Source organism: Paramacrobiotus metropolitanus, unplaced genomic scaffold, assembly GCF_019649055.1.
Source record: "Paramacrobiotus metropolitanus isolate TYO unplaced genomic scaffold, Prichtersi_v1.0 Parri_scaffold0000006, whole genome shotgun sequence".
Lineage (NCBI taxonomy): Eukaryota > Metazoa > Tardigrada > Eutardigrada > Parachela > Macrobiotidae > Paramacrobiotus > Paramacrobiotus metropolitanus.
The window spans coordinates 236,104-248,964 of record NW_026570226.1 but is presented as its reverse complement, the minus strand read 5'-3'; the positions used below and the strand labels follow the sequence as shown (position 1 = coordinate 248,964).

At 40.1% G+C, this 12,861-nt stretch overlaps 4 protein-coding genes across 7 annotated transcripts; 1 reads left to right on the top strand and 3 right to left on the bottom strand.

Annotated features, from left to right (window-relative positions):
- Positions 1–92: 92 nt before the first annotated feature.
- LOC129581674 (dolichol-phosphate mannosyltransferase subunit 3-like) lies at positions 93–1,527 on the top strand. The gene is made up of 3 exons (XM_055472883.1): positions 93–567; positions 1,028–1,135; positions 1,350–1,527. Exons 1-3 carry the CDS (start codon positions 448–450, stop codon positions 1,398–1,400), a joined length of 279 nt encoding a protein of 92 aa, XP_055328858.1. The 5' UTR covers positions 93–447; the 3' UTR covers positions 1,401–1,527.
- On the bottom strand, positions 1,473–5,028 carry LOC129581672 (histone-lysine N-methyltransferase SETDB2-like). Of its 4 annotated transcripts, none has more exons than XM_055472881.1 (11): positions 4,925–5,028; positions 4,197–4,332; positions 3,690–3,831; positions 3,407–3,450; positions 3,200–3,248; positions 2,977–3,098; positions 2,643–2,729; positions 2,424–2,517; positions 2,276–2,331; positions 2,055–2,183; positions 1,473–1,933 (listed from the first exon to the last, which is right to left on the bottom strand). In XM_055472881.1, the coding sequence occupies exons 2-11, from the start codon at positions 4,289–4,291 to the stop codon at positions 1,741–1,743; spliced, it is 1,011 nt and encodes a 336-aa protein (XP_055328856.1). In that variant the 5' UTR covers positions 4,292–4,332; positions 4,925–5,028; the 3' UTR covers positions 1,473–1,740. The 4 variants fall into 4 exon arrangements, with proteins under 4 accessions (XP_055328856.1, XP_055328855.1, XP_055328854.1 ...); XM_055472880.1 differs by lacking the exon at positions 4,925–5,028 and adding an exon at positions 4,418–4,917; XM_055472879.1 differs by lacking the exon at positions 4,925–5,028 and adding an exon at positions 4,463–4,917.
- Positions 5,029–5,302: 274 nt separating this feature from the next.
- Positions 5,303–8,770, bottom strand: LOC129581673 (actin-binding Rho-activating protein-like). The gene is made up of 4 exons (XM_055472882.1): positions 8,048–8,770; positions 6,678–6,851; positions 6,342–6,373; positions 5,303–5,842 (listed from the first exon to the last, which is right to left on the bottom strand). Exons 1-4 carry the CDS (start codon positions 8,213–8,215, stop codon positions 5,635–5,637), a joined length of 582 nt encoding a protein of 193 aa, XP_055328857.1. The 5' UTR covers positions 8,216–8,770; the 3' UTR covers positions 5,303–5,634.
- A 494-nt stretch (positions 8,771–9,264) lies between these two features.
- LOC129581920 (zinc metalloproteinase nas-28-like) lies at positions 9,265–12,541 on the bottom strand. Its single transcript, XM_055473221.1, has 10 exons — positions 12,263–12,541; positions 12,019–12,183; positions 11,777–11,895; positions 11,569–11,662; positions 11,297–11,420; positions 10,908–11,119; positions 10,557–10,844; positions 10,130–10,395; positions 9,977–10,043; positions 9,265–9,871 (listed from the first exon to the last, which is right to left on the bottom strand). Exons 1-10 carry the CDS (start codon positions 12,408–12,410, stop codon positions 9,714–9,716), a joined length of 1,641 nt encoding a protein of 546 aa, XP_055329196.1. The 5' UTR covers positions 12,411–12,541; the 3' UTR covers positions 9,265–9,713.
- Positions 12,542–12,861: the final 320 nt, after the last annotated feature.

Below are 12,861 nucleotides of genomic sequence, written 5' to 3'. Positions count from 1 at the left end.
AAACATCTGGCTGGCTGACAGTGCTACACGTGTGCTTAAAGTAACACCCGTCTTCACGGAGGGAGTGTACAGTGCAGGGATTTAAAACTTTTTTCACAATCTGTTACTTTATTTACGATTTTTCTAATTTTCTGCTGATAGTATTAAGTACAAAATGTTTTGAAACAGGAAGTCTTGATGTTATTTTCTTGTTTTGAGAGCTCTGTTGTTTCGTCTTCTTTTGTTTAGCAGTGCACTGGATATGCTGCAACAATCAGCAATCGGGGGACATCTACAGAGTATACAGACAGCAGATCCTACAGTTAACTTAAATTGTTGAATTTCCACCTGGCACTGGCACAGCAACTGGGACTTGGCCCAATAATATCGTATTATTAGTTCGAAGTTTGAAGACGAAGGACTAGTTTGTTTGTTTTGTTAGTTCGCTCTGTGGAATTTTGTTGAAGAATGTTGAAAGTTTTGGAGTGGATTATTGCGGGGGTACTTACCTTGGCTGTGTGGCTGGCTGCTGTTTTGAATGTCCATTCCTGGAAGTTATCTTCCTTTGGCACAAACGTCGTGTTATATGTACGCTTTTGTATCCGTTATATTGCTAAAAAGTTACAAGTGATGTGTACAGTTAATGGTATCACATCATGGTGGGCATCCGTAAGTTTTAAAAAGTATATATCAGCGATTTGCTTTGTTTAGTGGTTCACTAACGTCCTATAAACTTCAGTCTTTAACTGCAATCTTACTCGTATTACCGTTCATTATGCGAAGAGTTCTCGTTATAATAAGTTACTTTAGAATTTAGATGGAGCACGGTAATTCTAGATCAAGTTACTCAAGTTATTTCGACCATTTAATTTGGCTAGCTCGTAAAATTCGTTTGAAGTGGCTGTGTATTATCGGATAAACCATAAAATGACCCTAAAGCGGACATTTTGGACCATTTAATTTGGCTAGCTCGTAAAGGTTGTTTTTAAGTGCTCGTGGTGACGTGGTAATTACAGCTGGTCGTAATTAATAGCATTTTGTGTTTCAGTTTCCTGTGATAGCTGTGTTGATATTTGGTCTGACATCGGCTGCAATTATTGCGTATCGGGTTTCCACGTTTCGTGATTGTCCGGACGCTGCAAAAGAATTACAACAGGTGCAGAACATTCATTACCAAAATTCAAAATTATTGCCATAAAAAGTGCCGACAAATATACTGCAGTATAGGATTTTTGTCAGTACTGGACTTCTCGAATGTTTCTGCTTTTAAGCTACCTATTAATGGTTTAATCTGATAATAGAATACGCTCAAACAAATTCCGATATCCGCATTACAGTTTACAAGTTCGAAATTTGTTATGTCTTTTTAGGAGATCGAGGAAGCAAGAGCAGATCTGAAACGGAAAGGACTGCGGTTGTGAAATCAATCTGAAGATTGACGATATTCTGGAGCTTTTTGCTGAATGATGCGTGATATCAATTTGTTGGACCTCTAAATTCGGAGTACTTTATTTGAACATGGTTTGACATAAAAAATACTGACAACTATTTGGAAAAAAATTGAAACGATAAGACCTTCACTATTCACAGTCCGCATCGGTACCTAAGCAACCCATAAAAGTCCTAAAACAATTAACAAGCTAAAACTTCCAAGAGTAGATCTGCGGAAGAAAACGGAAGATCTTTGCAGAAGTTTCGAAAACCAGCGTCAAAAGGAGATGTGTATTCCCAGGACAAAAACTCTGATCAGATTTTTAAAGATTACAGATTGTAAACCACCATGTTGGGAATGGTAATATCCAGTGTGTGCGTGATATCAGGAATATTGTCGAGCTTTGGTTTTTTGAATTTCTTTGACTTCTTCGCCAAGCGGTAGTTGCACTTTGTTGCTCCACAGTCACATCCAAGACCGCGTTCCAGCTTAGCTTTCCAGTAATCTTCTCCATAATCAAAACTACCACAGAAAAATGCCAAGTACGTATACTCAAAAGTCAAAACGAAGGCTACGCCAGCAAACAAAATCACAAAAGTAAAAAAATTAAATTTGCAATGCATTAAATTACAGATCTACTTACGTAAGCTCTTCGCGTTCCTTAATATCGCAAGTGCTGAAAAAGCAGATGTGCATGCCGAGAACGGGATTATTGTCGTCATAGAACACGTGGAAAGCCATCATGTTTGGCTCACAAGAGTGATTGAAAAACCTGTGGGGAAAAACACCATTGAAGTTACCCTTGTAATCCGTATCCCACTCCGCATGTCAAGTTGCATTATTTTGCTATTAGCCTATTCCTACCTAGCCACGTTTCCTTTCGTTGTTGCATCAATGAAAAAGTTTGTTGGGCCTTGCTCCTGAGCAGAAAATAGTCGTCAAAATCTGGTTGCATACCGTGAAATCGCTAATTAAAGTTTAAAAGGCTAAACTTATTAACCGGTAGACGTACCGACATTATGTCAAATGAATACCAGTTATTATCCGTCCATTTTTCCCCTTCCTCAGTTCCTTCTTCCTTAATGCTTGCAACCACTCCTGCATACCTATTTGATTTGCACATTAGAAATGATCTCCATAGTTCGAACTAATTACGACACCAAATGCATACACAGCCGGGTTCATTTAAGATACGAGACCGCCATTGCATTATCACAATTCAAAGACATACTCAGCAACAAAGGATCCCTTTGGTATCTCCTGAAGGGCTCGAACACCCCAGCCCTTTTTCGACGTCATGAAAACTTCCAACTGAAATCTGAAAATAAATGCGTCCCATATCGCAAATCACGATAAACAGTAGCACTCTGATCACATTAGAATTACACGGTGGTCAGTGAGCATTAATTTTTTACCCGACGACATACATCAGTACATATACAATACACCATGATCTGGTTACACACCGGACGATAGCAAAACAGTAATTATAAGAAATTACAGGCATTGAATGCGTAAATTACTAAAAAGGGAAATTTCGACCGTGTCTATCTGAGACAGCTTACCGAAGTCCCAGCTGAGCAGATCGGGAAGGGCATTCCTGGCCACAAGGGCAGTTTTCACTGCACTCCCACAGGACCCTGTGCGTGTGTTCCCATTTTTTAGGGAACTTCTTCAACCGTCCGGTCTAAATAAATCGAAAATAATTTTAAGCATTTAGTTTTAAGCATGCTGGAAATGGCTTAACAATAGTGGATGCAGTTCTCAATAATAACAACAGTTACCTACCTGGTCATCATACGGGATTTCACAGAACTTGTCCGTAAAAGGAGTTGACCTGCATTCAGCAAAACATTTACGGTATACTGAGAATTTGTGATTAACACAATATTATTATTGATAGTGATAATCAAAATTTAACCAAATTCCAAACAGTACTATTCTATAGTACTCGTATCTACCAACCGCAGTAATACTGCACTTCGCTTTACTCACATGCAAATGCACCTCTCATCGCAACCATCTATGCAGTCGCACACCTGAAAAAGTGAATATGGTCAGTTTTAAGGTATTCTGACGGAATAGTAGTCGGGTAGACTCGGCACTAAAGATGACTTTTGCCGGCGCAAAAAAATAGCAAGATTAACCAAAGAAAAATATATTTACGCAGCACCCAGTTTCCACTCGCTTACAAATATATTATGATTTTATAGAATTTTTGTGTACAGTTTCGGTTTAGGATTTTAGACATTGTCAAGCAACTGCAACGGCAACTCACCACTGGACTACGCTGGTATTTCGGAAATAACTGCAGCGTTTTGATATACTCGAACTGGGGTGCAGGTACTCTGCTGAGCGAATTCCAAACACGAACCGGAAACAGTTCCTGTCCGTTGGAAATATCCTTTTCAATGACATACCTGTGCATAAAATTTTTTCTATTATCTGTGTTAAACCGGGCTCATAAATCAAATCAATGATAACATTTCTGATTTCATTATAAATTATTAATAAAGTACAAAAGATTGAAAACCGTTAAAATACATAATCTTTAAGTACTGACTAATTAGCAACAAAATTATAAAATCAAGGAAATATAGTCATATACAACGTCTTTCAAGGCAGTTGGCCAGCTACACCAATGAGAATAAGCTGAACACTTTTTGCTGGTAAGTAAAAGAAAGGCAGAACGCCTACCAAGTACCCATAAGAGAGTTATAAAACATTACAAAAGTCATTATATCTATAGAAAGTTTATCTGTTCATCTGCCAGTTACCCACGTACTTCAGATGGTTAGGAACTTGACTGGGGAGTGCTGCAGGTGCAGATAGATCGCTGAGTACGGGTGCTTTAAACTTGATCTCCTCCTCCTCATACATCGCTCTTTGATACCTTGAAGGCTATAACTGGCTGTGGGCTCCTGGTAATAAATGCAGTCTATACGCCAAGAACCAATACGCAAAAACAACATACAAACAAAATAGGATTTCTGGCTAGGATCTCACATAAAAGAGCTGATAACTGACTGTGCAAAGCCAGCAAAGGTTTACCACTCAGTTATGAAGTATTCCGGTACAGCGGAATGAGCTGCCTCGGCAATCATGAGATTAATTAAGAATTAAGATACATCATTTTAAATAATTCTACAGATACACAAGCAAGCTGCAAGAGACTAGATCGATTCAATGAATATCTGTTGTCATAAGTAACTAAGCTGATAACGGATCTCGGGATCCGAGAAAATTATAAATGCACAATTTCAGTTGCAGTCTGCGGCAAAGTGGCAACCGACAGGCAACACCATAGTCAACCATACAGACACGATGACTCTAAACGCAAATCCGAAGTTGCAATTCGTTTTGAACTGTACGCAACCCCAACAAAACAAAAGAACTGTAAAAGAATGTAGAGTAGAGTAAAACTATCAGTTGGTTCAGGAGCTTGCAGTACTTTTCGGAATGCAATGCCATATCGCAGGTCTACCTAGACAACAGTTTTTTTTGAATACTTACACGAAAGTCGGAAATAAAATTATCACAACATAAGTATAACTGATAACTCTAGTTTTAAAAAATTGGCGGGAGGGTGGATGCTCCAAAGTAGCATTTCCGTACGCCCTTATTTATTGAGTAATTATTTTTGTTCAACGGCAGCTCTGATTGGCTGATATTCATTTGCTTTAGATCGACCTGCGGCTGTATCTCTCGCATTGAAGGCGGTACCGTGACGTATTGCATCGTAGTGCGAGTAAGACATACTAGTCTGTACGTACTGCCCTTGAATAAACTTCGATTTTGACTTGACCATGGTCCAGGCTGCAGCACTACGGCGAGCATGCTAAATCATTAGTCACTGCGTGCTGCTATGGACTTTGGAAAAATCTCAATTTTAATGACGCTCGAAAAAAGAATCAGCGCAAAAAATTCCAATTATGCATGGTACCATTGAACAGAACCTGAGCGACGTAGTAAGTACAAATACTTAATAAATTATTCGAATTTACACGTGCCCAAAAGTGAAAACACATTTTTTAGACAAATTATTAATTTTCCCTCCTTGACCAGTATATACCATAGCCGCCAGCCCGTTATTACGACCACATCGTAGAATCGACTACATCATAGCCTAGGATTAATTAAAGGTCCGAACTCCGAACGAGGCATCCACTGGGGTCTTGGAGAATGGAGAGTTGGAGTATTAAACAAGTTGAAGGACACGCTTGTCATGAAGATGAAGGAATCTTTTTGATCAGTATTAATCCTTCTCGAGTTAACGTTATTTTCACATGATCATCCCGCCTTTGGTACAACATTTCTCCTTCGAACGCTACGTATCCATATTTTCTGGCACGCAGCAGGATGCCAACCACTTTGTCGGAAACATGGTTGTAATGCTCAAAGAGTGGACCAAATTTTACCCAGCAATCAGGCCTAGAATGCAATAATAAAAACAGAAAAATGTATAGTTAATATATTTTATTATTGGAAAAGTTACCCTTGATCATTGCACGATTTACGACAATTGAGGGGATTGACGACAAACAATTGCCGAAATATAATTATGTAAAATTAAAAGGTAAATCACAGGATTTCAATAACTGGAACAGCCGGCCGCAGGCAGCTGTAGTAATCAAACCATGGTCAAACCGTCTAAAGTAGCGTAAATTCATAAGGTCAGTACTTACGTATACGTTTGCTAAAGAGCATATAATATGTAAGCTGCTTACCTGTTATCGACTTATTCTTAGCAGCTGCACGCAGTCGTCACGAGAAAAACAACACAAACAACAAAAAAAAATGGCTATGCGATTACCCTACATCCAAATAAATTTTTGTATATTATTTTATATACGAGTTATTTTACATATGCTGAACTACAGGGTCTGTAGGCATGTAAATTAGTAAGTTTTTAAAAACAAACTGTATTTACCCAGGCACATTTGGATCGTGAAGAGCGATATCCTAAAAACAAAGAAGAATATTCAGTTATTGCAATGGGAAATACTGAAATTCGTGTTATGTCTCGTAATCTACTTTGCTCATACTTCTACTTTGTGCAACATTTCTAAGCACGGCTGCACGGGTGGCCAACAACGTAAATTTTCGCTGTAAACATACGTGAAAGTGTCTGAAATCTTTATAACACAACTCAGTTATAATTTTGGCTGTATAAGCTACAAGCTCTCAAGGTCATTTTTGGAAATAATATACGGCAAAGGTCAGGTGTACAAGTACCGAGGCAAGTACTGTATATGCGAATACATACGTATATTATTTCGCAAAGCTGTTGGATTTCCTTTTTTATATGGACATCTGCTTCTTGTCCTCTCCTGGCGGTGCTGCTTCCTTCCAGAGGTTTCCCATAATTGGGATCATTTTTATCAATTTTCTTCATCCGCACTTTGCCATCGGGATGGTGATCAGAAAATGGGTTATCGAGCTGCAACCGACGAAATCAAAATAATTATTCTCTTGTTCGGCGTCAAAAATGTTATAATTTTCTTTTGTTATCCTAATTAAACAGCTGCACATAAAATCGCAAAAAAAGCATTACAATACTGTACCATCATAGTTAGTTATTTCCTTTAGGAGATAATATAATGATAACATAAACTGTGATGCAAACAGCGCACAGCTCATGCATAAGTTGCGCGCCGGATCATATACAATGGGTCCGTCCTGACTCCTGACTTGATTTTCCAAAGAGCACTTAATCCATAAAAAAACTGGTGATCAGCAACGTTATCATACTTCTTTCGCTTGGTCGGATTGTAACGGGGGAATGTTAGGTAGCAAATGATCAGTAAGAATAAATAACTTAGGAGGCGTAATAAAGATACTGGTGAATGATGATGGATAAAGTAAGTATGTAGAAAAAAAAATATATCCTTTATTGTAGCCGTAAATAGTGGGCGTTATAGTGCGGGACCATTGCCGGACAGTGCCGGTCGTTTTGCAACTGCGCAGTATGCGCACACGGTAGAACGGGTTCCTGGCACTTCCTGTTTATGTGCCTTGTTTACATAGTTCTATTGTGCATGATCCAATTGTGTAGTATAGCGAATAGACAAAATTATGAAATCGGGATCATCAAATAGCAACATTGTGCCTTTGTTAAGACCACCTAATCGGAGGTAGCTCGCCCGGTACTGCCACTTCCCAAACATGGTTTGCACTAGGGCATCACTTTACACTCGATGCCTGTACGAGTATAAACATTAGGAAAAACCTTCTAGGCAGTTAATGGCGCAGTAGATGAGTCTGCGTACGCCGTACGCAAATGACACAGTCGTATTCTAATAATGTTATTGTTTTCTGAAAAAAATATTGTAATTAAATTTTACCTTCAACCAGAGGAGATCGAATGAAGTAGCGAATAGCAGCTGCTACTTGCTTTTCAAATACAAACGTTTTCTCGATCGAAATATGAATGTTGTGTTTTCTCGTACTCCATGTGACAATACTGATGAATTATTGCATTTCAAATCTGAGTGAAACTCCTGTTTTTTTATTACCGCTTCGGTTTTTAAATCATTTTATACGTAAATCAACCATGCAGTAACTTAGAATTTAAACGCGACTCCCACTTCACGTCATACTTCAGCGCGACAGAATAGTAACACTCTTAAACCTTACCTGCCGTTCGGCATGATCTTTTGCCATTTTCTGGAATATGGCAGCTCTATCTTTGGCAGCTACTGCTAGATCTCTGCTGCGGCGCCGTACACTCGGAAGCGGTTTGTCCATAATATGTTCTTTACTCTTCCGGCGAATTGGTTTAGGATCTGGAACTTCTTTCGACATACTTACTCTTAAGTTGTTCTTGTAATCACAAAAATAACAATTCGTTAAAGAAAACCAGAAAGATTGCCCAATCGAGCGTCGCTGTCAACAATCTAGCAGAATGCGGGGCACAATAAAATTAAAGAAAGCAACTAACTAGTAAACAAGCAAACGGTTCTATCGTGCATCTCCCTGCGAAAACCGGCACTGAGTCTTATAGACATAATTGGCTGACGTTAACATTCGGATGTGTCCCTCGCCGGGTACATTTTGGCTGTTTCCGATGCTGATCCAATTTTTTCCATCCAAAAATACCTCAGCTATTTTAAAGACCTCATGATTTTGCTGATTTGTGCACATGCGTAAGCCGGCCGACATAAACTCAAACACAGAACGGAAAGCCCGGCGCAGATTTATACAAACTGACACGCTAGCCAGCACGAGGAATACTTCCACCGGAAGTTCTCGTGGGAAGCGTTCGTATGCATATGCCTCCATAAAGAAATGTTTACCCGGCAGTCTCTGTTGTAGAATCAAGGCCACGCGGGGTATGCAGCTTATGCTAATACTTACTGGTTTGCTCATGAATGTTTCGTGATCGTGACCACTACGGAGTACGGACGCGGCCGGTGATTATAATAATCTGACGTTCTTGGAGCATCTTTCGTAACGCTGACTGAGCTTGTTTGGATTTGTTTTAGATGATTTGTCAAGTCATAACTGTTGCTGTTCTTCGCAAGTTGTATAAACAGTGATTTATGCGTCATGTTTCCTCTTATTCATAAGCACGCCTTTTATGTTTTTGAACTAAATATTTTCGTCGATGACCGTTTTTTGCTTGAACCGAAACCAGTACAGCAGATCTGGAACAACGTTTTTTGCATGGTATCAATTACGACACGTATTGGTTCAGTGTAAATAAATAGTGGGTGTTTTTTGTACCATGGGCAGTCGGTGCCATAACGCAAATGGCTGTTGAGCCAAAATTGACTTGTTTCCTACCCAATTAAATGTTGCCGCTGCAAAGGTAAAAACGGATTCTTTATGGGAAAACACGACTCAGAACAACACGAGTGTTTATTGCTTATTTCGTATTTTAAAACAATTTTCATTGTCGGTATTTGTCCCAAAGCCATCAAAAACGAAATTGTGGCCGAACAGTTAACCTCCACAATACTCGTACTATTATTAATTTTTGTGCAACAAAGCAAATAAGTGAAATAACGCAGCAGAATCTGGACTGCAGTCTGCAGGATATATGAAACGCTGCAGTAGGCCTTTAGCTCACATAAAATCAAAACAGTATTGGCGGACCCGAGTTGAATCTCAGTTTGTACTGGTAGTATTACGTTACTTTCAAGGGTGCTTTTGCGCCAGGTGCGTGGTATATTATATACAGGTAGTAAAATTATCCGTGCTTCTGATCCAATCCACGCTCTTGTCAAGTAGTATCAAGAATTATGGTCAGTTCTCACTAACACACGTACCTATATTGTACATGTAAGAAGGCAGAATATAATCAGCGCCGCAGACCCATATTTTGGACAGCGGTTGGGATGTATGATGACCTTTCTGACAAAACATCGTTAGTCGGGAGCAGATGCGAAAAAGCTCGGCCTGGATTAGTGCGAAACGAATGTCCAGCCAATGGGCTTTTACTCAGAACATAGGAAAGCCCTGCAACGCAAGATAAGTTATTTTATGGTTATACTTACGCAATGTTTGTGAAAAGCGGACCACAGTCCACGGTATCAATGGAACTATGTTACGAAGGCCGAGCACCTGAATTTGACAATGCTCCTTGGACCATTTGGCGAACCGGATCATCCGCTGGGCTGTTTCCTCTCATCTGTATCTCGCAAAACAGTTAAATTGCATGGTTGGCAGAAAAACAGTTTATTCTTGGTAGTTATATGCTGCTGTCCTTAAACGAACCTTCTGCATTGCCATCGAATCAACGGTTGCTGGTGCCTGTATATTTCCAGTCGGTGGTACGGATTGCAGGTGATTAGTCGAAAAAGGTGTGCTAACCGTGCTCGTTGTTGGCCAATTAGCAGCCGTTATATTCAGCGTGGCAGTACCATTTTGCATCGATTCATCTTGAATTTCAGTACAGACGTTGGGACAAACGCAAACTGGACATCTGCTTGGCTGAACGACGATATCTTGAGAAACAGAATTTTTCGGCACAGCTCTCATATCTAAAATACGGTAGGAAATCAGAAGGGCGACCGGCACCCTTCTAATGGTTATCGTTATTGTAATTAAACACTAATCGGCATAACACAGTGACAACTTGACTGAAATTTGGGGCGAACTACAGCATGCAGCGGGTTACGGGTGTGCTGCAGGAACGACTTACCTTCCGTCACTAAGTCTTCGTCATTTAAATTGCGGGCCAAGCGAGGTCGGTCGGACTTGCTGACATCTTCTCCACACCGATATAATTTATTAATTTTATGCACGTCTCCACTGCTTAGTCCATCACGTTGACCAATTCGCCTGCCTCTTTCTTTCGGAATGAGTGTCGGGGTGGATGGATCTTTAGCAAACATCCCGCTTCCGAAATGCGTAATCGAATCGTAGTCGTATGGTCCGTGAATAAACGCTTGTCCGGTACGATTTCCAATATCAAAATCATTTTCATGACCTTAAAGCAAAAGCACACATTTGTCTTCTAAATATCAGCCATATAAAGAAAACATTACTTTACCATTCTCTATGTTCGCATAGTTAATCCACAAATACTGATCTCGATCAGGACGATTATGCTCGTGGCCGAATCCCAAAACATGCATCAAAAGATGCAAAACTTCTCCTCGCACAGACGCGTTAATACGGCCTTTCCGGTACGTTGGGTACTGAATCTTGACAACTTTCCGTTTATTTTGTCCACCAATTGTTGCAAACCCCGTTCCATAAAAACTTCAAGAACATAAGCGTATAACATACGGTCTAATGTAACTGTGTAACTTGTAAGCCTTGAATTTGCATGCATTTACAGTAGAATTCGAAGCAGTTATCCTGCACGCACCGTGATTAACCGAATACCGGCATGTACAGATCTGTAAGCTGTAAGCTCTCAGCGAAACCGTCACTTACTCATAAGTGGTCGGTACAAACACCACGATATCTTCTCGTCGAATATCATTCCCTTGCACAAAATTCACGCAAGTGTTTTGCGAGATCATGATCATTGCTTCCAGAACCACATCCCGGAAGTCACCTGCAGAATCGCAACACTGATCTCACCCTTTTATTATGAAATACATGATTTACAAAATTTTGATCGTTCGGTTACAAAATCTTTAACAACTGATTATAATCATACAGGGGCTCATAACTAGTAAGACATTTTGCGCACTGCGCAGCACCTGTTATCTCCGGACTGATGAAAAACGGGATCGTGGCTTTCTTCCATCGCACTTCGCCGTTCATTTCCAGCTGATTCACTTCTTCACTTGCAGACTGTAAAGATTCATACCGTAAAAAACAAAAGTATCATTCGTGCGCGCACTCCATTAATATTGTGTATGAAAGGCACACAATGTTACCGAATCGTTTGTGTGACACCTAGCTCACCGAGTTGCAAGAGAAGGTTAAGATGTCGCCCTCGCAGATCTGAGCGGGATAGTCGCTTTGGTCGGTTTGGACAAATGCAGTAGCAGGGAAGTTTTCAGGATGCAAATAATCCCGCCAATCTAAAAAATCGCAACCACATACTGATATAAACAAACTAAAGGAAATGTGAGCGACATGGTGCAAATACATGCATAGAAGTAGTGCAAATGGTGCAAGTTTAGCATACCCTGTTGTGTACTTACTTCTGGGAATGTCGGCTTCGTTACCACCTCCATTTTCAACAGCCTGGTTCGTTTCGTTCCCGGCCAGCTGAGAGAATTCAGGCTGTTCCAGGCGAAAAATTCTGTAGTCGCTGGGAGCAGTATCGCATTTCAGGGTTTCAAAATTGCAATGCTCCGATAATAAACCTTTGGAAAAAGGCACAATACAAAACACGGGCACTCACGAGCCGTTAATTTATGGAAGATACAGGCAGAGAATGCTTACGTAAAGTCTTTTCCGCTTTTGCGACAGCTGTAGATTCCCAATCATCGTCAACTTTGCCACTTTCCACACGCGTGGCCCAGCAGAGTAACAACAAGATTCCGAAAACTGCGTGATTTTTCCAGTGTACAGATGTCTCCAATCCGTGCATTTTACAAAGATTTCCCGGCGTTTCGTATTTTGTGGTTTAAATAAGTATTTCTAAACAAGATCGTAGAGCAAGCTTTGCGGAAGATGAGAGAGCACTAGTTGTTCATGACAAAAGATAAAAATTAATTTGGAAACTCTTCCACATTTTTGTCAGAATAAAGGAGCGACAAGATGGAACAACCTGTAGCCAGACGTTCTAAGGTAGCGCCCGCTGATAGCAGTTATGTGTTGGGCACATGTTGCCCAGTGTCCACATCGACCATAATCGTGTCCCCCGCAGGCGGGCGCTGCAATGGTGATGAAAATTTCAAAATTGTTTAGAAAAATACTACCACCAGCTTACAATAATAATTACAAATTATTGGAACAAGTATTGAAACAGTACAACTACAAACATCATATTTTTCGAATTCTAACTTTTTCAAGCCCTGGGCTTCTGAGTTTTGAAAGGT